This window comes from Passer domesticus, chromosome 8, assembly GCF_036417665.1.
Source record: "Passer domesticus isolate bPasDom1 chromosome 8, bPasDom1.hap1, whole genome shotgun sequence".
NCBI classification, from domain to species: Eukaryota; Metazoa; Chordata; class Aves; order Passeriformes; family Passeridae; genus Passer; species Passer domesticus.
The window spans coordinates 2,547,422-2,571,255 of NC_087481.1; the positions used below are offsets into that span (position 1 = coordinate 2,547,422).

At 57.4% G+C, this 23,834-nt stretch overlaps 1 protein-coding gene and 1 pseudogene across 1 annotated transcript; one reads left to right on the forward strand and one right to left on the reverse strand.

The window, feature by feature from the left end:
* The window catches only part of LOC135306051 (zinc finger protein 271-like), a 366,476-nt pseudogene that overhangs the window by 182,144 nt on the left and 160,498 nt on the right, over positions 1-23,834 (forward strand).
* On the reverse strand, positions 11,055-13,129 carry LOC135305946 (uncharacterized). Its single transcript, XM_064429523.1, has 5 exons — positions 12,937-13,129; positions 12,649-12,804; positions 12,388-12,489; positions 11,919-12,021; positions 11,055-11,179 (listed from the first exon to the last, which is right to left on the reverse strand). The coding sequence occupies exons 1-5, from the start codon at positions 13,102-13,104 to the stop codon at positions 11,055-11,057; spliced, it is 654 nt and encodes a 217-aa protein (XP_064285593.1). The 5' UTR covers positions 13,105-13,129.

Sequence of the window (23,834 nt, forward strand, 5' to 3'; positions counted from 1 at the left end):
GGGATGTCAGTCCCAGGTGGGTTATGACAGACATGGTGAGGTAGGGGGTGAAGAGGAGGTTGTCCAAAAAGGGTCAGCCCAAAAGGGCTCATTCGTCTCCATGCCCAGACCTCCTAAAAAGACATTCAGCATCAAGATCACTTGAGGAATGCTTCTATCACCTCTTCTCTGCAATGAAAAATAAAAACCAAACTCACATATGTGATTAAAAAACCAAAAATCATGAGGTGCACTTTGTAATCTCCCTCCTTAACTCCAATCACTGCAGAAGCCCTGGAGACTTGAAGACAATTGAAAGGAGACAAAGAGCTCCTGAGGGCTTTCTGTGTTTCAATCAGCCCCAGGGTGGATTTGGGGCTGGGTCCAGGAGCCTCAAGCACTGAGAGAAGGATGAAGAAGCTGCTCAAGGAGTCAGCAGCAAAACTCCAAGTGCCTTGGAGCATGGCTGGGCCCCAGTGAGGGCAGGGAGTGCCAAAGGCTCCCCAGGGACTGGTGAGAGCAGATCCTTGAGGCCAGGAGTGCAGGGAGCCCAAGGCTCTGGGCAGGGAACTGCAATGCTGAGCAAGGCCTGGGCTGGCTGGGGGAAGCAGAAAGGCCAAGGCCTGAGCCCAGCCTGGGCCAGCAGGGCCTGTCCCTCACGGGTGGTTCGGGGCTCTCTGTGGGGCAGGGGGATGTCAGGGGCAGCAAGGACAAATGTCATCAACCTGCAGCCCCTGCCAGCCTGGCCAGGGAGGCCGAGGGAGAGCCAAAGTGCAGCCCCTGCCAGGAAAGTTCCTGCTGTGGGGCCTCCAGAGGCGCTGCCCGAGCCCAGGGCACAAAGGCCTGGGTGCCTGTGGCCCTGCCAGCCCTGCCCAGCCCTCGGCCATCTGTCCTGCAGGCTGTGCCCCCTGTGCGTGCTGCTCCTGTGCCCTGGCCGGCTGCACTCGCCCCTCTCGCTGTGCCCCAGCATTTCTCAGCCAGCGTTTCTGTGCCCTCCCTGGGCTCCCTGCACCCAGCGCTGCCGGCTCCTGGCACACAGAGCCGGCCATGGCCCAGCCTCACGCTGCCACACCTCGAGCACCACAATTCCACCCTGGCAGGGACTTTGCTTTCTCCTCAGCTCCAGCCTGAACCTTCCAAGCTGCACTTTGGGGAGGTTTCCTGCAATTCCCACTCCCAAGGAAAGCTGTGTCTCCTGCTGTTCATGAACAGAGAAGGGCTGGTGGGAGAAGTGCTGGTCAGAGGCTGTTTAGGGCACAGTCACAATGAAATTATTGACTTTTTAAATATTCTGTAAAAGAAGGAGGGGCATCAATAAATCTTCTACACTGGACTTTTGAGGGCAGACTTTGGCCTGTTGAGGATGCAGATTTGGGGAGTACCAAATCAGGTATTGATTTTTTAAAGATAAACAGCCCTTAAAAACAACTAGTTCCAGGAAGGATGGAAACACTTGAAAAAAGAAATCTTGAAGGGGCAAGAGTAGGCTGCCCCCTTTGTGCAGAAAGATGACCCAGAGGGGGAAATGACTGGCCTGGCTGGGCATGGAGTTTTTCAAGGAAAAGGGGGATTAAAAAGGGATTAAAAAGGATATTTCTAGGGATTAAAAAGAGGGTGCAGCACCTTTGGACATAGATGCAGGTAAATCAAGAAATGTTTAAGGATGTTGTTAGGTCATGCAGAAAGAAAATTAGAGAGGAAAAAGCTCAGTTAGGACTTAACTTGGATACTTCTGTGAAGGTTAATTATTATGTTTTTATAGGTACATTAATGTCAAAAGGAGGGGTAAGGACAACCTGCATTTCTTACTGTGAGGGATATGATTACCAAAGATGAAGAATGGGCTGAGGTCCTTCACCCCTTCTTTGCCTCAGTTTTCAACAATAAGACAGGCCATCCTCAGGACAAGTGTTCTCCTGAGCTGGAAGATGGGCACAGGGAGCAGAACAGCCCCCTGGAATCCAGGAGGAAGCAGCTGGGGACCTGCTGAGCCACTCAGGTGCTCACAGGTGTCTCTGGGATCAGATGGGATCCATCCTAGAGGGCTGATGGAGCTGGTGGATGATCTCCCCAAACTGCTCTCCATCATTTACCATCAGTCCTGGATCAGCAGGGAGGTCCCAGAGGAGTGGAGGTGCCAATGTGAGCCCATCCCCAAGAAGGGCTGGAAGGAGGATCTGGGGAACTCCAGGCCTGTCAGCCTGACCTGCGTGCCTGGCAAGGTTATGGAACAGATCACCTTGAGAGCCATCACAGGGCACCCACAGGATGGCTGAGGGATCAGAGCCAGCCAGTGTGGATTTCAGTATCTGCACTGATGATCTGGATGAGTCCAGCATCAGCAAATGTGCAGATGACACCAAGCTGGGTGTGAGTGTGGATGTGCTGGAGGGTAGGAGGGCTCTGCACAGGGCCCTGTACAGGCTGCATCCAGGGCCCAAATCCAGCAAGGTGAGGTTTAACAAGTCCCAGTGCTGGGTCCTGCACTTTGGCCACAACAACCCCTGCAGTGCAACAGGCTGGGGACAAAGTGGCTGGAGAGCAGCCAGGCACAAAGGGACCTGCAGGGACTGATGGACAGCAGGCTGGACATGAGGCAGCAGTGTGCCCAGGTGGCCAAGAAGGCCAATGGCTCCTGGCCTGGATCAGGAATGGTATGGCCAGCAAGAGCAGGGCAGTGATTCTTCTCCAGTGCTCAGCACTGGTGAGGCCACACCTCGAGTGTCCAGTTCTGGGTCCCCAATTTAGGAAGGACATGGAGGGGCTGGAGCGTGTCCAGAGAAGGCCAAAAAGGCTGATGAGGGGTCTGGAGGGGAAGTTTGGTTGAAAGCACATGAGGGAGCGGTGGTTAACTGGACGATGCTCTGGGTAGACAAGGAAGTGTTAGGGTGCAGGTTGGACTTGGTGATCTCAAATGTTTGTCACAATAAAGCGGAGTGGTTTCCCTGGTGTCCCCCAGCCCTTGCTGGCCCCAGGGGCTGATGGCATTTGTGCTCCCTCAGGTTCATGTCCCCACAGCAGCAGCATGGGGGTGCTCCTGCCTGCTCTGTGCAATGCAAACAGGGGCTCCTGAGCCAGTGCTGCCGTGGCTGTGCCTGCAAGGATGCGGCACCTCTGTGAGCTGGGGGAGAGGCCGGGGCTGCAGAGGGGGGATGTTGTTGGCAGCTCCATGAGGACGCTCTGGGACGCTGCCCTGGGCTGTGCAGTGCACTGGGGATAGATCAGCCCCTGCTCTGCTGCTCCTTCCCGTCTCCCCAGGGCCCTTGCAGAGCCCCAGCCATGCTGTTTGCCCCCAGCCTGCCCACGGCCAGCCTGGGGCTGCTTACCCTGGGGCTTTTCTGTGCTGAGCATTGGCCTGGCCGTGTTCTTGAGAGAGCCTGGGCAAGGAGCCTGGAGCCCCCAGGGCCTGGCCTGAGGCGTCAGCGCTGCCCCAGCAGTGCCCATGGCCTGTCCCTGCTGCAGCCCCGGCACTGCCACCCCCAGGACTGTGCCCGGCCCCGAGAGCACTCAGGCCCTGCAGCAACACCAGGGCCACCAGGGCAGCGGGGCAGGGCCACGGCAGCAGCACTGGCAACACCAAGTGCTGCTGCTGCTGCTGGGCACAGCTGCTGGGCCAGCACCGATCTGCCCCAGCTCTGCACACAGACATTGCTGCTGCAGCTCCAGAGATAGCAAGAATAGAGGGATCTCTGGAGAAAACTCTGCTGGGAGATCCTTTAGTTCTTTTAACGTCACTGAGAACACTGCTCCTCATTGTCACAGTCTGTGGCCACAGGGAAGGTGGAGAGAAACAAAGTCAGAAATGGCAGAAACAATCATCTAGCTTTAGGGAGAATATTAAAAAAAAAAAAAAAAGACAGGGAAATCAAAGAACCAAACCAACAGAACTATCAAAAATTAATTTTGTTACAAGTGATTTGCAGAAATTGGCAATCAGTTTAATGCTTCCTAAGATGTCCAGTCATCAGTCTCCACACTGAACCCTTGAGCTCCTGGTTCCTCAGGCTGTAGATGAGGGGATTCAGGGCTGGAGGCACCACCGAATACAGAACTGACACCAACAGATCCAGGGATGGGGCGGAAATGGAGGAGGGTTTCAGGCAGGCAAATACTGCAGTGCTGAGAAATGCATTTCTCCTGCATTTTTCCTTTTCAGATTCTTTCAGTCATCTCCTGAGAGTTGCAGATTGTTCTGGGGCTTTTCATGAACTGACTGTACTCTTGATTTAGATGGAGACTGTAGAATTGTTTTCAGATGTAGCAGAATCTGAACTGAACACAGAAACAAACTCCCTCTGTCAGCCCATTTTCATCTTCTAGATCACTTTCAAGATGTCCTTGGGGGCGTTGGAATGATGATCACACAGCTCTCCACTTCTGGCTGCAGGCTCTGCAGATTGTTTCTCTGCATTCAGTCAGGCTTGCATTCCCCAGGAGTTCTTGGTAGCCTGTCATGTTTTCTTAGGGTAGAACAGTAACAATGAAAACCTTACCAATGGCACAACTGCCCAGCCCACAAGGAAAAGAAAAGAACAAGCTGCAAAATTCTTCAAATATTTGTCCTGCTTTGCTGCAAGTGTGCTGCACACACAGTGTGGAAAGCTGCAGTTGGTGGCAACCTTGTGATAGAAGCTGCACCTCGTTCTTCAGGAAAGGTTCATGGAAAAAGCAAACAGGACTGAGGAGAAGATTCTGGTAAAACTGAAAGAGCTTTTAAGAAATTAAATGAAAATTGAAACAATTCAAGACGTTTTTCTCGATTTATTTTTATGCTCCCCTTTTCCATCTTGCACTAGTTGTCCATCCCATTAATTCCAACCAGATCTCACCTCTAAGATCCATGAGTTGGCAAGTTTTAGACATTTTAAGATACCATGACCTACACACAGTTTGGCTTCCCCTGTTTTTCTTGGAAAGCAATGTTGGAGAGGTAAGTGCAGTGCTTGGGTCAGGTACAAATTCTGCATTCAGGGAACACGCTCTGAGAGTGTTTGACCCTCAGCAGGGACAATGCACAGCAGGGACCGAGGGGATTCCTGAGGCACTGTGCAGGAGTCCAGACTCTGGCTCTTGGCTGAACTCGGCAAAGTTCCCGTGTTTGGACAGGCTCAGGGGCTGCCCTCGGGGAACGTGGGGCTCGGGGCGGGGGCGAGCGCGCAACGGACAAACGGACACGGGGACAAACGGCCCCGGAGCTTCAGTTGCAGCAGCAGCGGCAGCGGCAGCAGCAGCGGCAGCAGCAGCAGCGACAGCGAGAGAAGAAACTTTAGATTCTGTTCTCCTCTCCCTCTCCCGCTGTCCCGTACCTCTCCCGCTCTCCCTTTCCCGGTCTCCCCTCCTCTCCCCGCCTCCCTCTCCCCGTGCCCGGCCGGGCCATGCCCCCGGCCCGCCCCCGGCCCCGGGCGGGGCTGCCCCGTGCCCGCCCCCGGCCGTCCCACCGAGGTCTGGTCCCAGCCCGGCTCTGGCCGTGCTGGCGGTGGCGCTGCTGGGCGGGGATCAGTGCCTGGGGCTGGGGTGGTATTGCCGGCTTTTGGCTCCGCCTGGCCCGGCACCGACCCCGACCCCGGCCCCGACGCAGGGTCCAGTCCCGACCCCGACCCCGACCCCGGCCCCGGCCCCGGCTCCTCCCGGGGCCCACGGAGGACACACGCGGCCCCGCCGCTCCCGCCGCCTCCGCTGCGGCTTGCCCGGGCCCTGCTCCGCCGCTCGGCAGCGCGGCCCCCGGCCCCGCGGCTCCCGGGTCGCGTTGCAAAGAGCGAACGCTGGGGGATGGCCGGGCCGGGGCGGGTGAGGGGCGCTCGGGGGCCGTTGCTGGCCCCGGGCCGAGCGCTGACAGCCGCGTCCCGCCCGCAGGGAAGGCGCAGGAGGCCCTGCAGGAGCGGTACCGGCTGGGTTCCCTGCTGGGGTGCGGCGGATTCGGCAGCGTCTTCGCAGCAACGCGGCTCTCGGACGGCGCCCCGGTGAGCGGCGGGGCCGGCGGCGGGCGGAGGAGGAGGGGGCGCAGGAGGAGGAGGAGGATGGGGCTGGGCAGGGCGGGCGTTGAGCTCAGCCCGCTGCTCCCCTTGGCTTGCAGGTGGCCATCAAAAGGGTGCCTCGGAACCGCATCTGGCATTGGAGCGAGCTGGTGAGTGAGCCGGGACAGCGGGAGAAGCCGGGCTGTGCCGGGCGGGGATGAGCCGAGCCCCGGCAGGGTGGGAGCCGCCAGGATGCCTCGAGGTAGAGCGGGCATGGGGCCAGCGCAGGGCGCAGAGCATCCCGGGCTGGCTGAGGGGTTGCCCAGCCCTGGCCCAGCATCGGCCCCACTGACGGCATCGTGCTCCTCCCGCAGCCCGACGGCACCAGCGCACCCCTGGAGATTGTCCTGCTGGACAAGGTGTCCACAGGCTTTCCCGGTGTCGTCCAGCTGCTGGAGTGGCTTGAGCTCCCCAGCGACATTGTGATGGTGCTGGAGCGGCCAGAGCAGTCTCAGGACCTCCTGCATTTCATTCGGGCACGGGGCTTCCTGCCAGAGGAGGTGGCGCGGCAGCTGTTCCGCCAGGTGCTGGAGGCCGTGCGGCACTGCACCAGCTGCAGGGTCCTGCACCGTGACATCAAACCAGAGAACATCCTGGTTGACCTGGCCACCAGGCAGGCAAAGCTGATTGACTTTGGCTGTGGCACCTACCTGCAAGAGACAGCCTACACTCACTTTGCAGGTGAGCCTACACAGGACTGTGCTCCTGCTCCTGGCATCTCACGGCCCAATATCTCAGGGCCCAAGCTGGGTGTGGCAGCGGGGATTCTCCCTTTTGCTGCCACTCAGGGGACTGAATCTGCAGCTGAGTTGCTTTAGAGCAGGGCTGGGTGGGGAGCCATCTTCCAGCCCTGCTGGCAGTCTTTGCCCACCACTGTGCCCAGGACTGGGGCTGGGCTGGTGCAGCCAGCCTGACAAAAACAGTCGTGGGTCAGGGTAGCAGAGAGGGAGGTCAGAACCTGTGCCCCAGCTGGTTTGGTGTGCAGGCAAGAGGAAGGGCTTGGACTGCTCCACTTGCCCTGTTTGTCTTGCCTTTATAATATGTTTGGGGCAATGCAGACAGGGAGAATGAGGGCATGGTTTTTCCCCAGCATGCAGTGGGTATTTCCTTTGCATGTCATGGTCAGGCCTAGCCAGGGCTTCCACTGTTGCCTTCCCACACCAGTGGCTTCTTTTGCAATCCCAAGTTTGTACACCAGTCCCAGATGCTGGTGAGAGGACAGTGGTCACCCTCTGTGCCACTGATGCAGCCCCCGCTCGCCCAGGGATGCTGGGGCCAGGCTCTGGGAGCAGCATCCCCCTGATGAACTCTATCTGTATTCCACAGGAACACCATCATACAGCCCCCCGGAATGGACCCGCTTTGGCTGGTACCATGGCGAGCCAGCTACCATCTGGTCCCTGGGCATCCTGCTGCATGAGATGGTGTGCGGGAAGATGCCTTTCAGGAGGGGCTGGAACTTCAGCTGGGGCCAGCTCTCACTGCCACAACGGCTCTCTCCAGGTGAATCCTCTTCTCTGGGCACAGGGGGAATACCAGTGCTGGGAGACAGCAGCGGGCTCGGGAGCATCCCGTTCTGGCAGCTGCTGAGGAGGTGGCACATGTCCTGCTCTCCCCCAAAACCAAGAATTGATGGGAAAGTTCAGGCCCAGCTCTGAGCGCATCCAGCATGGCCTGGGCATGGGAATAGTGGGGCAAAGCAGACAGGAGCCTTCTCCAGCTGACGGGCAGTTTCTGGTTTCTCTCCCCAGAGTGCCAAAATCTGATTGGGTGGTGGTTATCCATGCACCCCTTGGCCAGACCCTCATTAGAAGAGGTGTTCTGTCATCCTTGGATGCAGGATATTCATCTGCCCTAGAAGAAGGGAGAGAGCCACAGGCACACTGTGCTGCAGGGCCCTGGTAAGTTACAGCTGCACACATGCCTTGGCAATGAGAAGCAAAGAAAGCCAGCCCGTGTCACTGCACCAGGGTCATGGGATGGGAACACGCAGCCCTTGTGCTGGAGCTGAGCTGCTCTGCCCAGCCCTGGTGGCTGCCATCCAAGCAGGTTTTGCTTGTCCTGGTTCCCTGACAGCTGGGGCCCTGGGCAGAGCCCTGACAGCCTGGTCTCACCCCAGGGAAGGAGAAGGAGCCCCCAGAGAAGCTGTACCGGGTGGGGCTGCTGCTGCAGGAGACAGCGAGGATGACATCAAGGATGACATGAAGGATGACAGCCTCTTCCTCAACCTGGCCACCAGCAGTTGAAGGTGATGCACTTTGATTGTGGCACCTTCTTCAAAGCCAAACTCCACAGGGAATTTGCAGATGAGTCCACACCTGGGGAAATGCTCCCAGATTTGGGCATTGCCCAGCCTGGCTGGGAAGCAAAGGTTCCCTCCTTTGCTGAGGCAGATGCAGCTGATCCTTCAGTCGGCTGCCCAGCTGCTTTTGGCAGGGCTGGTGGGGTGGGCTGGGGTGGGTACGAAATGGGAGTGGGCTCCTGGTCCTGCCAACAGCCCCCAGCACCCACCATGCCCCAGGCTGGGGCTGGGGCTGGGGCAGCCAGACCAACACAAACAAACCCCCATGGTGGGAGCAGAGATGGGACTCCCAAATCTGTGCACAGGTGCTTTGCTGTGCAGGCAAGGAAGGGCTTGGGCAGCTCCACTGCCCTTGTTTGCTTTGGGATCATGGTTATTGTGGGGGACAGTGCAGGGGGAAGGGAGAAAACCTGGGCTTTGCTCACACATGGCTGGGTTTTTTCCTGGCATGCAGGGCTTGGGCCTTCCTCAATCCCCTCACAGAGATATGATTTTTACCTTTGTTCTTTTTTTCCCTTTTTGTCTGTAATCTATTTTCAACAATTTGTTGTTTGTTTTTCTAGAGGAAGCATTCTGGTTGGTCCAGTCTGGATCGGGAAGTTCTTGGGAGCAGCTGCGGCGTGGATGGGCCGTGCCCTTGGAGCAGGCTGAGGACATCGTTTGGGACCAGCTTTTCTTCCAGCCATGGATGGCATGAGGTGGGTCCCCGTCTGCTTGGCAGGGTGGGATCATAGCTTTTGGGAGATGGCAGCGAGCACAGGAGCATCCTGCTCTGGGCAGCTGCTGAGCAGGTGGATGTGCCATGGCTGGCTGCAGGCTGGCCACATGTCCTGCCCTCCTGCCCTGCTCCCAAAGGCAGCACTGATGGGCAGCTCTGGGCACAGCTCTGGGCACAGCCAGCATGGCCTGGGCACCACGGGCAGCTGGGATAAGGGGACAGGAGCCCTCAGCTGATTGGCAGTTTCTGCTTTCTCTCCTTGCAGCCGGGCTCTGCGGATGCTGAGGCTGCTCTGGGCTCTGCCAGGGCTCTGCTGGAGCTCAGCACGGGGCCGGAATCAGCCAAAGAAGAAATGGTGTCACCTGCAGCACAGACTTGCTTGAGCATTTTGGCAACACAGCTCAAGTTTGCAGAGTGACATCTCCCAAAAATTAAACTTGTTCAATATCTTCTGAAATCAAATCAATCTGGGATGACTCCAAATGACATTTTTCAGCTTGCTCAAGATGTAGCTCAGCCCTTCTCTGAACAGTTCTCTCCCCCACCTGCCTTTTACTTCTCAACTGCTCCCTTTTTTTCCCCCAGTGAATTCCCAGGCCGTTGCTGTCTCCATCACTTGCTGGCCTTCCTTGTTGCCCCTGACCACAAGGAAGGCTGAGCCCCAGGTTTAGGGACTCATGCTGTCACTGGCTGAGGAGCAGCAATGTTTCAGAGGTCCAGTGGGATTTTAGTGTCATTCAGAGCCACTCTCCAGCCCTCAGCTCTCCTAACTGCTGAGTTCCCACTCCCTTTTCCTTGTCCTTGCAGCAGGATGAGCTCTGTGAATCCCCTTGAGCCTCCCCACTCTTCCCAGCCCACGCACACACCTCAGTGAGGCTGAAGCTGAAGCTTCTCTGTCTCCTCTGGCACTCCAGTCCAGTCCCCTGTGTGGGGAGCCCCAGCCCCAGAGCACAGCACACAGCAGTGCAGTCCGGGCTGGAGCAGCTGCCCTGCAGCCCTGGCTTGGCTGTTTGTGGCAGCTGAATGCTCCCTGTTTCCAGCTGTCCCTGCAGGATGGCCCCAGGGCAGAGCCCAGCCGGGCTCCCACTGCAGCCCCTGGAGCTTGGGGCAGACAGTGCTCCCAGAGCTGAGGTTCATAGGGAGCACCCGGAGCTGTGCCTTGCACTCTGTTGCCGTGTGTCACAGCGCAGGCTGGCTTGTACTGTGTGACGGTACCAGCCCCTGGTGTGACTGACAGGGCCTCGCCCAGTCACATCTCTCCCAAGGCTGCAGCATTTCACTGCCCAGAATCTGAAGGGGCGTAGAGATCAGACCCATGACATTTTCCAGACTGGGTTTTCCAAAGGCTCTTTATAATGAAGGGCTTGAGAATAAGCGCTCTCTGTTTGCAGAGATGAAAATCAGGGTGAGTGGTCTCTTTGTCTCCAACCCACTGCCACCCCCGGGCCAACGTTAGAGCCACCCAGTCCCTCACCCACCCGCCTTGTGCCTTCCCACTGCCTTGTCCTGTCAGGGCTTCTGCTGCCCCTCATCCCTTCATGGCCTCATCCCCTCAGGGTCTCCCCCAGCCCGGCCAAGCTGCCCGGCAGCAGCGCCGCAGCCCCCCAGGAGCTCCAGAGGAGCCCCATCAAGAGGCACCTGGGAGCCCTCAGCAATGCAGCCAGCAGCACACGGCCAGGAGGACACAGATGGCGGTTCCTGCCTGGGACAGGGCTTGTGGCCATCTCCAGGTACCGGTCTCACAGGGATCCCTGCAGCTTCAGCCTCTGCCCACCTGCTCTGTTGGCAGCACAAAGGCTTCAGCAGACCCACCAAAGGCCAAGGGGCTTCTGGCCATTTTATCTGCAACACTGCACGCCTGGGCAGCTTGTTGAGCCCAAGCACCCTTTTCCCCCTCTTCCCCTATGCCCTGCAGACCCTGGGCAGCAAAAGAAAGCTCCTGGGAGTCTGTTTATTACAACACATCCTATATTCATATACTAAAGGAAAAAACAAGAAGAAGAAAAGAATAATCTCAAAGAAATGGAAAATTCCTGCTGGCTCAGGTGAGCCCAGCAGACAGAGCCTCTGGGATCAGCTCTCTGCAGAGCTCCAGCAGCACAGCCAGCCGAGCCCTGACAGACGAGGCCGTGTCCTCCATGCCCTGCGGAATTGATTTTGCAGCCTCTGGAAGATGGAATATCGGCCACTCTGTAGTGCCCGGAGGACATACAATGTTTGAAGTGCTGCGTCTGACACGGCACTGCTGATGTCTTCTGTCAGGTGTTCAAGGGCTGAAAGAGAGAGGAACAGAGCAATGGTCAGATCCTGGATCTGCAGGGACCTGAGGAGAGCCCCCTGCTAGGGCCATCCCAGCCCACTCTAGCCATGGCCAGGAGGGAGCAGGGAGCAACGGGATCAGCCCGAAACTGCTGGCCACGAATGCCCCAATGGCCCTGAAATCTCTGTGTGCTCTGCCCACGCTGCCCCTTGTCCGCACAAGGAGCAGAGCCCTTGGCAGCCGGGGCAGGGCTCGCAGCTGCCCCCGCCAGCCCCTGCTGCCAGCCCGCTGCCCTCACTCACCACTGCAGATGAGCTGGAGCTCTTCCCTCTTCCCCCTCAGGTGCCGCCCGGCCATGCCTGGGAACACAGAGCCTGTCACGGCGCCAGCGGCACAGCTCCCTGCCAGCGGCGCTGCCGGCGCTGCGGCCACACGCCCTGCTGGCCCGGCAGGGCTCAGCCCGGGCCACGCCGCACGCTGCCGCCCAAGGGCACGGCTGCCAGAGGGCAGCAGCAGTGCCTGGGCCAGGCGGGGCTCCACGGTGCCGGGCCTGGACGGCGCTGCCGGGGCAGCGGGCAGGGCTGGGCCCGAGCTGTGGCGGGGCGGGGAGGGAGCAGATAAAATGGCCATGGGCTCGTGGCTCACCCATGAACCTGATGGCCGCCTCTCGCAGGGACTCCTGTGGGTTCCGCAGGTACGGCAGGGCCCGGCGCAGGTGCTCAGCCGCTTGGCTCGTGTCCTCTGCCAGCTGCAGAGATCGGCAGCAGGGAAGGCTTGGCGCGGCTCAGCCCCTCAGCCAGGCGCTCCCTGCGCCCAGCCCTGGCCTCCCCTGCCCGCACAGCCCTGAGGCGCGGCCAGCAGCCGCTGGTGCCAGGCTCTGGAGGGGGCAGAGGGCCGGCTGCTGCCCGGGGAGCCGCACTGCCATCCCATCCCGCAGCCCCGCCGGGCCGGGGCTCCATCGGCCCCCGGCTCGGGCCCACAGAAGCCTGGAGAAGAGCCCACGTGGCCTCTGGGTGCAGCAGCGGGCAGGGGCACAGCTGCCAGCGCCGCACACTGAGCACTGTGCTCAGGGACCTTCTCCAGGCTGAGGCTGGGGCTTCCAGCCCGTCCTTACCAGGCACTCAGTGAACTTCCACAGCTTCTTGTCCTTCACCAGTTTTTCAAGATCGCTTCTCTTCAGGAACTCCACCACACAAAGCAGTGTTTCCAGAGAGGCCTGGAGAGCAGCAGAGACGTGGAGATTACCCCACAGCCCAGGGTGCAGGACCCGTGTCCCTGTGCCAAGGCCTGGAGGAGGCTGCAGCCTGGCAGGCGCCAGGGCAGGAGGCAGCCGAGCCCCCTGCCAGGGGGACAGCAGCAGCCCACGAGTCCTCACCTCTGCCACACGCTGATTCTCATTGTGGCAGTGGAAGAAGAGTGGCAGCAGGCTCTGGCGCAGGTGTGTCTTCAGGGCCTTTTTTTCCTTTTCCTGTGGAAGAGTCACCAATGTTCGGAAGAGCAGTATGGAGAGCAGCTGCACCTGGCTATTCTCCTGTATGAAAGGAAGAAAAAAAGACCTCAGCATCAGCTGCACAGGGCTCAGCTTGGCGCAGCCTGCAAATCCACAGGGCACAAAGTGTCTGGGCAGCACCCAGTGGCCGTGGCTGGGGGCAGCAAGCCTTACGTGGTCAAAGAGTGGCAGGAGCGCCTCAACCAGCTGCAGTGCCATGGGGCTGGGTATCAGCATGTCATTGTCCAAGATGATAAAGCTGAGTAGCATGACTGTCATGCTGACTATCTCTCCATCTGCGTCCCACAGGAGCTCCACAAGACTTTCAGTCAGGCTCCACATTTTTTTGCTCTATGCGGAACACAAGTTTGTGAATCACCATCCATCCTGCTGCCACAGGGCTCAGAGGCTAAAGGTCTGTCCCGAAGCACTCAGGCAGCTGAACCGGGAGGCAAGAGAGCTGGGATCAGCTGCCCCAGTGCCCAGAGCCCAGCCAAGCCAAAGTGACTGTATTTTCTAGCTCAGCCTCAGGCACTGCCCCTTTCTCACCATTGAGGGATCATCAATGATCTCAAAAAGGACCCTGAGTGCCAGGCGACGCCTCTCCCTGCACTCGCTCCGCAGCTGCCTTGACAAGATTTGCTGGAGTCTGTTAGCACCATGTTCACTCAAGTCCAGCAACTCGAGGACCTGAAAGGCACAGGGCAGTGTCAGGGGACCCGGCCGGCAGGAGCCCAGAACCGCACAGGGCTGGGCCCAGGCAGCAGCACAGGGCGCGGGCAGCTGTGGCTATGAGAGGGCAGAGAGCTGGGAGGCAGCTCAGCGAGGCAGCGCTGGCCATCAGGCTCACCTCCGCAAGGAACGCCAGGGCAGGCAGCTCCCAGCGTGGCTCCTGGGTGCTGAGCAGCCGGAGCAGGTAGCGAATGATCTGGGAACGCAAGGGGATGGAGACACAGGACATCTCCCTGGCAGGAGAAAAAGTAACCAAGACTGTGGGCTGGGGGATAGACCTCTGCCAGGACAGAATCACAGAGGTCTGGTCTTTCCCCAGCATCCTGCACGGGGCCCTGGGCTATTTGGGAGGCGGCTCCTTATGGGCACCCTCCTCTCCCAGCCTTTTCCACTCTGCTTGGCTGTCCCTCAGTGACAAGGCCCTGTGGTTCATGACCACAGGGACTGTGTGGGGCTCCCTGGGCGCAGTGCACAAATGTCAGAGGCAGCGTGGAGAAGGGAGTCTCACCTGGCCAGCAGACCCACGGCATAGTGGTGGGTGTCAGCACACAGCAGCGTGTCCCAGCCACACTTGCGTTCCATTGCCACCACCACATCCTCGTGCTGCATTCGGCAGAGCAGGGACATCAGGGTCCGCACTGCAAACCTGCGTGCAGAGCAAAGCCCAGGTCACGCTGGAGCACTGGCTCCTGCCCAGGGATGTGGCAGGGACAGGAGGAGTGGGATGGAGAACCTGTTGGGCCTGATGGCAAGGCCGTATTGCTGCTGGCATCCCTTCCAGAAGGTATCGACCTCCTCTGGCATATCCAGAGTGCTGAAGAGCACTTGGAAGAGCAGATGCACAAAGAGGCGGGGGAAATACACCATCACAATACGTGGGATACAGGGCACCTGGAGGGTCTTCCACATCACCACAGTTGCCTGCAAAGCCCCCCGAGACAGCGCTCAGTGCTGAGGTGTCCGTGTGGCAGGGCCTGAGCAGGGGAGGGAGAGGCCCGGAGAGAGGCAGGGGGAGCACCGGGCCTGGTGCCCCTGAAGCTGCCCCAAGGCCAGGTTTCAGCCCAGCGCCTGAGGCAGGGAGATGCAGTGGGGGAAGGAGGATGGAGAGCTGCTGGAGAGGCGGCTTTGGGGCCAGCAAAGGCCACTTGCAGAAACTCACAGCCAGGACAAAGACACCTGTTTTGTCCCCATCCGAGGTGCACGTGCTGTGCTCGGGCCATCTCCTCAGCACATCCAGGAGTATCAGCAGTGCAGGCTCCGCAGTCCTGGACGAGCACATGATGCTGTTCCACATGGTCAACGCAGCTCTGTGGGGTTAGAGCTCTGTCTCAGGGGGGGCTCAGACACAGCACCATGGCTTGGGCAGCAGTGGGGACCTGAACTGGCTGCCAGCTCTGCCTCTGCCCTCTGTCCCTGGCCAGCAGCAGCCAGGCAGCCCAGCCCTGTGGGGACAGGCCCCTGAGGGGCAGTGAGGGGGCATGGCAGCAGGCTCGGGGACTGACGTGCCAGGGTGGCAAAGGGAGCAGCCAGAGAGCCCTGGAAGTCTCTGTTGGTCAGACACCTGGGAGAGGCTGTACAGGCTGATGGGCTGGGGAGCCCTGAGCCCTCTGGGCAGGTGGGCCCATACCTGTCACAGGATGGGGCCACACGCAGGAGCGTCATGACTACATCAGCTGGCTGTGCTTTGGTGAGATACAGCAGGGTCCTGTTCAGCCGGTGCTCTACAAACTGATTGGCCATGAGCCACTGGTGGATGTACCTCACCATGGCGGGCACCTGGAGAAGGCACAGGGAGACTTGGAAAGCTGCCAGAGGGAGGAATGTTGCCAGCTTCCCCAGGGAAGTGCTTCCCTTCCCACCACACTGCCATGGCCTCAAAGGCGTCCAGCGACCAGCGGGTGTGGCTTGGGAGGCCAAGCACTTCCTGGGAGGGTCAAAACCTGGCCACAGGCTGCTTACTTGCTTTGGATTGCAAAACCCCTCCTGTACGAGCATGCTCAGCAGGGCAGCACTGGTCTTGGTTTTGAAGATGTGCGAATATGCTCGGAGCCCAGTGCCCATGGTGCTGGTCTCTTCCTGCTGAATTCGCTTGATGAATTTGCAGACCAGCTGTAGGAGAAGGGCAAGAAGCCAGGGATGTTCCACAGAATGCTCCAAGTGTGGTGACAGCAGGCCCAGCCCAGGTGGGGATGGCTGCAGGTACCTGCGCTGTTCTGCGGAAGCGGCCACGGGCAGGGTCCTGCTCTTGTGTCTGCCCCACGGCTGCATCTGGCAAAGAGCGAGCGCAGCCAGAGCTGAAGGGCTGCGGGAGAGGCCAGAGAACACAGCCCAGCCCTGCGCTACCCAGGCAGGGACAGCCCCGGGATGCCCCAGGGGATGGAGCATGGCTGCTGTGGGGTGTCTGCCTGGGCCCTCTTCCGTCCTGTCCATGGGCATGTCCCCAGGGGATGGGATGGGATGGGATGGGATGGGATGGGATGGGATGGGATGGGATGGGATGGGATGGGATGGGATGGGATGGGATGGGATGGGATGGGATGGGATGCCACGGGATGCCATGGAATGCCATGGGATGGGATGCCACGGGATGCCATGGGATGCCACGGGATGCCACGGGATGCCACGGTATGCCAAGCTTGCTGCAGGCACCAGTCCTCTGGCCCAGCTCTGCCACTCACCCTCCTGTGGCAGCTCGAGTGGCACCACCTCTTCAGTCTCCTGTGCTGGGGCAGCTCCAGGGCCTTCTTCCTCCTCCTCCACCCAGGCCAGCTTGGGCAATTTTGGGGGTCTCTGCTCCATGTCAGTGACTGGATTTGTGGCTGCTTGCAGGAGAGATGCCTCGGAAAACCTCAGAGTCAGCAAGTCCTGCAGTCGTGCCTGGAAGGCACCTTCAAGAGAGAAGCCTCAGGACAGCAAGTCCTGCACTCTGGTCTCTAGGGCTCCTGCCACAAGGACAGGAGACTCCTGTCAAGGATTGTGGTCTGGCCTCAAGGGCACCGGCGACAGGGATGGGAGATGCCTCCAGGACACCAAGTCCCACGGTCTGCCCTCGAGGGCACCTGCAGAAGAGAAGCCTCGGGAAGGCCAGGGCTCAGCAAGTCCTGTGGTCTGGCCTCGAGGTCAGCTGCAGAAATAATGTCTTGGAAAGGCTCTGGGTCAGACACGAACGAGTGTGCTGTGCAGGGGCTCCTCACAGCACCGCTCTGTCCCGTCCTGTCCCGTTGTGTGCTCCGAGCACTGTGGCGTGGTCTTGCCACCTCCAGCTCCTATGTCACCACGTGTCACAAAGAGCTCTTGGACACCCGTTCCATGCCACGGTGACCATGCTGCACTGTGTCACAAAGGGCCCCTGCGCACACCGCCCCCTGCCCTGGGGCCACCCCCAGCCCACCCAAAGTGGCCCAGGTTGGAAGGAATCCCTGGTCCCAAGTGTCTAATGCAGCCCGACAGAGTCTTTAGGAAGGGCTCAAACCATCAGCAAACACTGCCCTGCTCTGCGGGCTCAGAGCAGCAGAAGGAGCCCCCAGGGCTGCCAACAGAGCTGTTCTGGGAAGGGCACGGGGCCTTCCACAGAAGCTGGCACGGCCTCCCTGGGACACATCCCAGCTGGTGGCCATCCTAAACCCGCAGCTGTGACCCAGACAAGGAACGTGTGGGCCAGGGCACAAATGCTGCTCTGACCCCTGGAGCCAGGGGAGCACTGACATCAGCAGGTGTGGCAGAGTCCCTGCCCAAGCATACCTGCTACCCCCTGAGCCCTGGCAGTGCTGCTGTCCCTCTCCTGCCCCAGAGACCTGTGCCCCCGGGGGGCTTCTGTGCCTGGGGCAGCATGAGCCCATGTGCACTGGGGGCTGTGCTCCTTCCTGCAGGGGCTGTTGGCAGGAGCACCTGGAGCAACTGCTGGCAACACTTGGTCTCAATCAGAAGCCCTACATCCTGAAATTATTTTTCTTATTGAAGTAATTTCCTTCAGCACAAAAACACCTTAGTGGGGTAGGCACAGAAGAATCTGGCATTTAACAAGCCTCACTTCAGGAAAGCTTTACTTCCCGTTGCTCAACTCAAGTAGTTCCAAAAAGTTGCAACCTTCCCAAATTGATTGGGATGACCTGAGAAGGTGAAGAATTGGAATTTTGCTTCCCATCTCAAAGCAGCAACTCATTTGCATTAACCTCATCCACTGAGAGTCACTTTACAGAACATAACACTACACAGAGGCAAAAAAAAAGGGCCATTCTTTGGTTTGCAAACATCCTTTTCTGTGAAAGGATGATATTATCCAAATTCTCTTAAGGAATAAAAGCTCTCAAGAAATGAAAGGCCACTGAGTGTTACAAAAGTAGCCCAAACAAATGAGTAGATGGCAAAAGGGCTAATCCTCCCCCTAGTACAGTTATCTCAGTGGCCAGTAAAGTACAGCTCTCCCCTCTTGTTCCCTGCAGGAGAATCAGGACCATGAAGAGGAAAAGTCACAGATAGTCTTTCTGCCCTCCGTAACCAAAGCTGTGCCAAGCCACAGATGCTGCCTTCAAACTGACTCAAATTCCAGCCAAGACCTCTCACCTTCCAGACGATGCCTTCTCCAACACCCCACCAACACCAACTCCCCAAACTCCCCCACAGAAGCTGTTAACACCCCGCCAGGACCCCCAGCTGTCCCTGTCCCTCCGCAGAGCCTTCCCACCCTCCAGCAGACGCCCTGGTTCCCTGCACGTGCTGTGGGATGGCCCTCAGGAGGATCTGCTCCAAGGCCTTCCCCAGTGGCAGCTCAGGCTGCCAGGCCTGTGGTTCCTGGATCACCCTTCCCACCGAGCCTTCCTGTGCACGGCTGTTCCTTTGGCACCTTTGCTCAGCTCGGACTTCTCCACTTAACCAGGACTGCTGGTCAAGGATCCAGAGCAGCCTGGCCAGCTCTTTCTCCAGCTCCCTCTTTACTCTCAGGGCAGGTAGAACATTCCACAGGAAAGCTACAGGTGCCACAAGGAGCAGGCAGCCTCAGGCACCTTTGGTAATGAAACAAGGCCTTTGTTTGACATAAGTAAGCACAAGGCATTCGCATTAGTAAACAAGTAATTAGCACAGACAGACATAAGTACTTAGCACCAATTAGCATAAGAAAAACCTGGCTGGCCTAACTTGACATGAAAGTGACTTGGGAAAAAGCTTTAGACATAGTCTACCAGAAGAACTAAGGGGAAATACAGAATCAGCCCAGTGCAGAGAAGGCATGAGGAAGACTTTGTGCTTTTTAGGGCATCGAGACTGCTTCTGGCCAGTGTCTGGACATCAGCTTCAAGTATAGGAATCTGACACAGTGTATTTTGAACCCCCTGCCAATCAAATCATCTCAGCAGCATAAAGATGGATGGTGTGTTTGATACAATTCCTACATCAACCCACTGAAATTTATACGTGGCAGAGAAATATTTTAATGGGGGCAGACTCCTGCCCTCCTGCCAGGTCAGTAAAAGGGCCAATTTCTTTGAATGAGGGAGACCACTCAGGACTGCTGTATCCTGAGGGAACACCGTTGGCCTTGACATGTAGGCACCTGCACAAGCTTAAAATCAGCTGCCTCAGCTTCCAAGACATCTCTTGGCCAGCATCCTGATGTGGATGCAGGACTGCTGCGAGGCACTGCTGGGACCCAGCGGGACAGGACCGGCTGTCTCGTGTCCACGTAGCACCCTCTGACACAGCCAGGGTCATCCCAAAACCAGACAAACGCTCATGAGTCAGCAGAGGGGAGCAAGGAGCAGTGGGCTCCTCTCAGGGTATCTCAGCTGGGCTCGCTCCACAACACACCCCCAGTTTAAGGCCTGCTGATGCCCAGCTGCCAGAAATGCCTACCTTGTTCTCTCCAAGATGCACAGAGAGAGCCAACTAGCAGGACACCTGGGGAGGCAAAGCTTCCAAGCCTTTTCTGAGGCCGGGGACACACCAAGACTTGCCATGCTGCCTGACCCACCCAGCCCAGCTCTGTGCTGGCCCTGGCCCACAGCAGCTTCCACCAAGCAAGAGGCAAATGCATCTTGCCCAGAGTTGAAACACAGCAGACAGGGAAGATGTGAAAAGTGTGTGCATAAAGACTTTTAATTCACAGCTCTCAAAGAGAGTTTTGGAGCTTGTGGCTGGACAAAGATTCTCCTGCTCACACCTCTGTCCAAAGTGGGGGAAGACACCCTGCTGCAGGTGCTTGGCTTGGTCTCCGCCGGTCCAGGCAGATGCAAAACCTGCTCTTCACAGCCTTCTCCCTTGCCCTGCCCCTCTGCCAAGTGCAACAGGCCTCAAGGACTGAAAGGAGCACAGAGAGCCAAAGGGGACACTTTTACCTACCTCACTGGGAGCTCCCTGGCAAGCACTTTCCTTGAGAAACAAGCCCCTTTCCTCCAAAGGCATTTCCCCAAATGTGTAGCTTTCCTGGGGAACACCTTAAGAAAAGCTGGCAAGGCTGAATGACTTCAGGTCCTTTCAGGACAGGCACTCCAGCTCTAGCTCGTATTCCCCAAGTGAGTTTTCAGGTGGAGGTTCAGGCATGCAGCCCCAGGCCCTCTACAAACACAGGCTGCTCGCTGCCTCTTCACCTCCTTCAACTCTTGCCTGTGGTCACAGCAGCAAAACCAGGCTTTTCCAGCCAGACACCAGAGCCCTGTCCCTGCAGGATGCTCTTGCCAGCACCTTCCAGGTCTCTCCACTGTGCACACAGTGCTTTTCATGCCTGCACTCAACAGGCTTTGGAACACAGAGCACAACCTAGCTGGCTCTGCCAGCAGCACACCCCAAACACAGGCGGAGGAAGAAGCAGCAGGGGTTGTTTGGCTGCCATGCCCCAGAGAAACTGGAAGGGTGCCCTCCCTCTGGTCTCACTTGCTTGGATTTCTGACTGAGTCTGAGGCTGGGGCTGCCATTCCTCAGCTGTGGGGACCAGAACCACACCCAAGATCCCAGCACTGTCTGACAGGGCTCTGTGCACTGGCACGGTCGCACTTCTGAGTCTCGGGCACTGTGCTGCTGCTTCATTTGCTCTTAGGCACACCCAAAGCTCTCTTAAGCTAGGATGGTCTCTGGTTCTGCCCTCTTCCTGATCCTGTGAAGGGATGGAGCACTGCTGTGCTTTCAGGAAGCTGCTCTTGAAACCATCCAGCATTTCCAAGCTCCTTTGCCCTCTGTGGATGCTTGCCATGGAATCCCTCACAGCTGGGTTCAGAGCATCCTCAGGTTGGCTCTTCCAAAGTCCAGGGGCTCCAGGGTGCTCAGCAAGATCTGTAACTGCACAGTGTTGTGGAACTGGACCTTCAGCACAGGGATCTTTCCAGCCTGATCTGCCCTCGTTCCTCTGTGTCTGTGCACAAAACACGGCGTGGAAGAGAACGGCAGGAGGGGCCTGTGTGTTCCAGGGCTCTGGATTTGTATTGCATCAGTTCCACAGAGATGCAGGCAAAGCGAGGAAGCCAAACTGTTTATTAATGGAAGGTGAAGCAAAGGGGTGAGCTGGGAGGGAAGAAAGGGGATGGGCAGGGTCTGAGGGCTGGAGGGAGGCAGCTGTCAGCAGGGAGGGAGAAGGCAGGAGCTATGGGAGCTTCCCACAGGCTCAGCTGTGCCAGTCGTCAGCTGTGCCTGGAGCTCCAGCTGGTCTCCTCTGGTCTCCAGGTGGTCTCACCTTCCAAGGGATCTGGAGGTCTTAAAGAGACACAGGCTCTTCTGAGCCAGCAAATGAAAGTAGTTCTGCAGCTCTTCCCTGGAACATCACCTGAACAAATATGCTTATGTGGGAGGGTCTGTTGTTTTCACTCAGGGCTTGAGGGGCTGGAAGAGAGAGGAACAGAGCCACTGTCACAACCTGGATCTTCAGGAATCCAAGGAGACCTTCCTGCCAGGGCCATCCCACCCAGCTCTTGCCATGCCCACAAGACAAGAGCAGCCAAGGGGATCAGCTGCAAGGTGCTGGCCATGAATCCCCTCACCCATGTCCCTAAAATCTCTGTGTGCTCTGCCCACACCACCCCTTGTCCACAAAAGGAGCAAAGCCCACCGCAGCCGGGGCAGGGATTGCAGCTCCCTGCCCAGGCATTGCAGCTCACCCGGCCAGCCCCCACTGACAGCCCGCTGCCCTCACTCACCCTCACAGAGGGCCTGGAGCTCTTCCTTCTGCCCCATCAGGAACACCCCGACATCCCTGGGAACACAGGCTAACCATAGCTAAGGCTGCTGTGGCTGTTATCCAGTTTGCTTTATGGGTTAATAAGGTGAGGATTTAATGGATCTTTAACTTCTACTGCAAGGCAGACACATGGATTCAGAGCTATCATATGCTAACTATGTGTTTTTGGGGTTACTTTACAAATGGTACGTACTGTGACAAAATGATACCAAGGCAAATTTTCTCCCAACCTGTCATAGGTTAAGAAGGAAGTGAGTTTTTTGGGAGGTTGTGGTCAAACCAATCAGTGCTTGGATTGGAATATTGGCACCTGGTTTGGCCACTGAAGGTGTGGACTGCCTCTGAGAACACAGGGGGTTAAAAGCAAGAACTCCCAGGAGAACTCTCTCTTAGTTTCAGTCTGTAAAGGAGCTCAGAGCTCCCCAGCCCAGCCGGGGCTGGCTCGGGGAGGGAAGCCATGCGGCTGGGTGAGGTAGGCTGGAGCCTTGGGCAGAGGAGGGGGGTGAAGGCCTTGCAAGATGGAAGGGTGGAGGAGCCTGAGAAGCATTGGGCCCCCCTCCTACCCCCCTGGAGAGAGATAGAGAGAGAGAGAGCCAGTGCCTGTGCTGCCTTGAAATTCGGTATCATGGACTGGCATCATGGCCAGCAGCTGTGGGAGTCCTGGGCAGACAGAGGCGAAGATTTTAACCCCTCGGAAGAATAATGGAAACCTTACAAATACTGATCGTCCTGAATCAGAATGAGGAGAGAGAGAGAGAGATGAAGCATGATGAAATGGGCAAGTGCGAGGAAAGTTGGAAGAGGTGAGAAGAGTCCTGGGTGAGAAGAGATGATGGAGTGGCCTTGAGCTGGACTCTTTCTTGTATGGCCATGGATGGACCCATGTTTTTCCTGTGACCCGGAGACTGTATTTAGGGAGAGGCAGCACCTTGGAGTCAAGAGTGAAGCAGTGGCGAGAACAGAGATGGGTGAGGAGGGTGTGAGATGCCCTCTGTCCTCAGAGAGGGTTTGAGATCTCTGTTCACGAGGCCCCTCAGCCCCAGGGGGTGAAATCTGGGGGGACTGATGTCCCAAAGTTGAGAGACTGCTGCTTTTGGAACTGGGTGGAGCATCCTTAAACATGGAACCCTAAAAGCAGTCCTGGCCCGTGTCCAGTGGTGAGAGCACTGGACATGAGGGGAGAAGTCGCGAGGGCCGATGTTCTCTGGGTGGTGCCACAAGTGACACGGAAACACAGGAGGTTTCAATTGTGTTTCCGGGGGAAGCTTGTGGTGCAAGGGGGGACTCCTCTCTTCCTGATGGATTTGAGGGTTGATTATTTGAGGGGTGATGATGGACTGAAAGTTGATTATGTGAGAGATTGGTGACAGGGTGAAAATCTATGATGTTATTTCATTCTGTGGAGAAAATGGAGGGGAGGAGGAGGAATGTATTTGGAGGGTTTTCATTCTTAGCTTTGTGTGTGTGTTCCTTTTTAGATATTGTAATTAATAAAGTGTTGTGTTTTTCCCTCCATCCCCAAGTAAGAGCCTGCTCTGTTCTGTTTCCGGGTCACATCTCCCAGTAACCATTTTAGAAATACACCTTTCATAGAGGCCCTGGCCCTGTGCCAGAGTCAAACCATAACAGCCACTAAGAGCACTGACCCTCATTGACACAGTGTGTGGCCACAGGGAAGGTGGAGAGAAACAAAATGGAAAATGGCACAAACAATAGGTTTACATTGTGGACAATATTAAAAACCTAAAATACAGGGGAAAAAAGAACAAATGCATAACCAAACCCAAAAGAATTATCAAAGATTATTTATATTACAAATTATTTATATTATACAGCTCGTCTCTGCTGTAGCCCTAGCACTGCCACCCCCAGGACTGTGCCCAGCCCCGAGAGCACTCAGGCCCTGCAGCAACACCAAGGCCACGGCAGCAGCACTGGCAACACCAAGTGCTGCTGCTGCTGCTGGGCACAGCTGCTGTGCCAGCACTGCTCTGCCCCCAGCTCTGCACACAGACATTGCTGCTGCAGCTCCAGAGATGGCAACAAAAGGGCATCTCTGCAGAAAACTCTGCTGGGAGATCCTTTAATTAATTTAAAGGCATTGAGAGCGCAACCCCTCACTGACTCAGTGTGTGGACACAGGGAAGGTGGAGAGAAGGAAAATGAGAAATGGCACAAA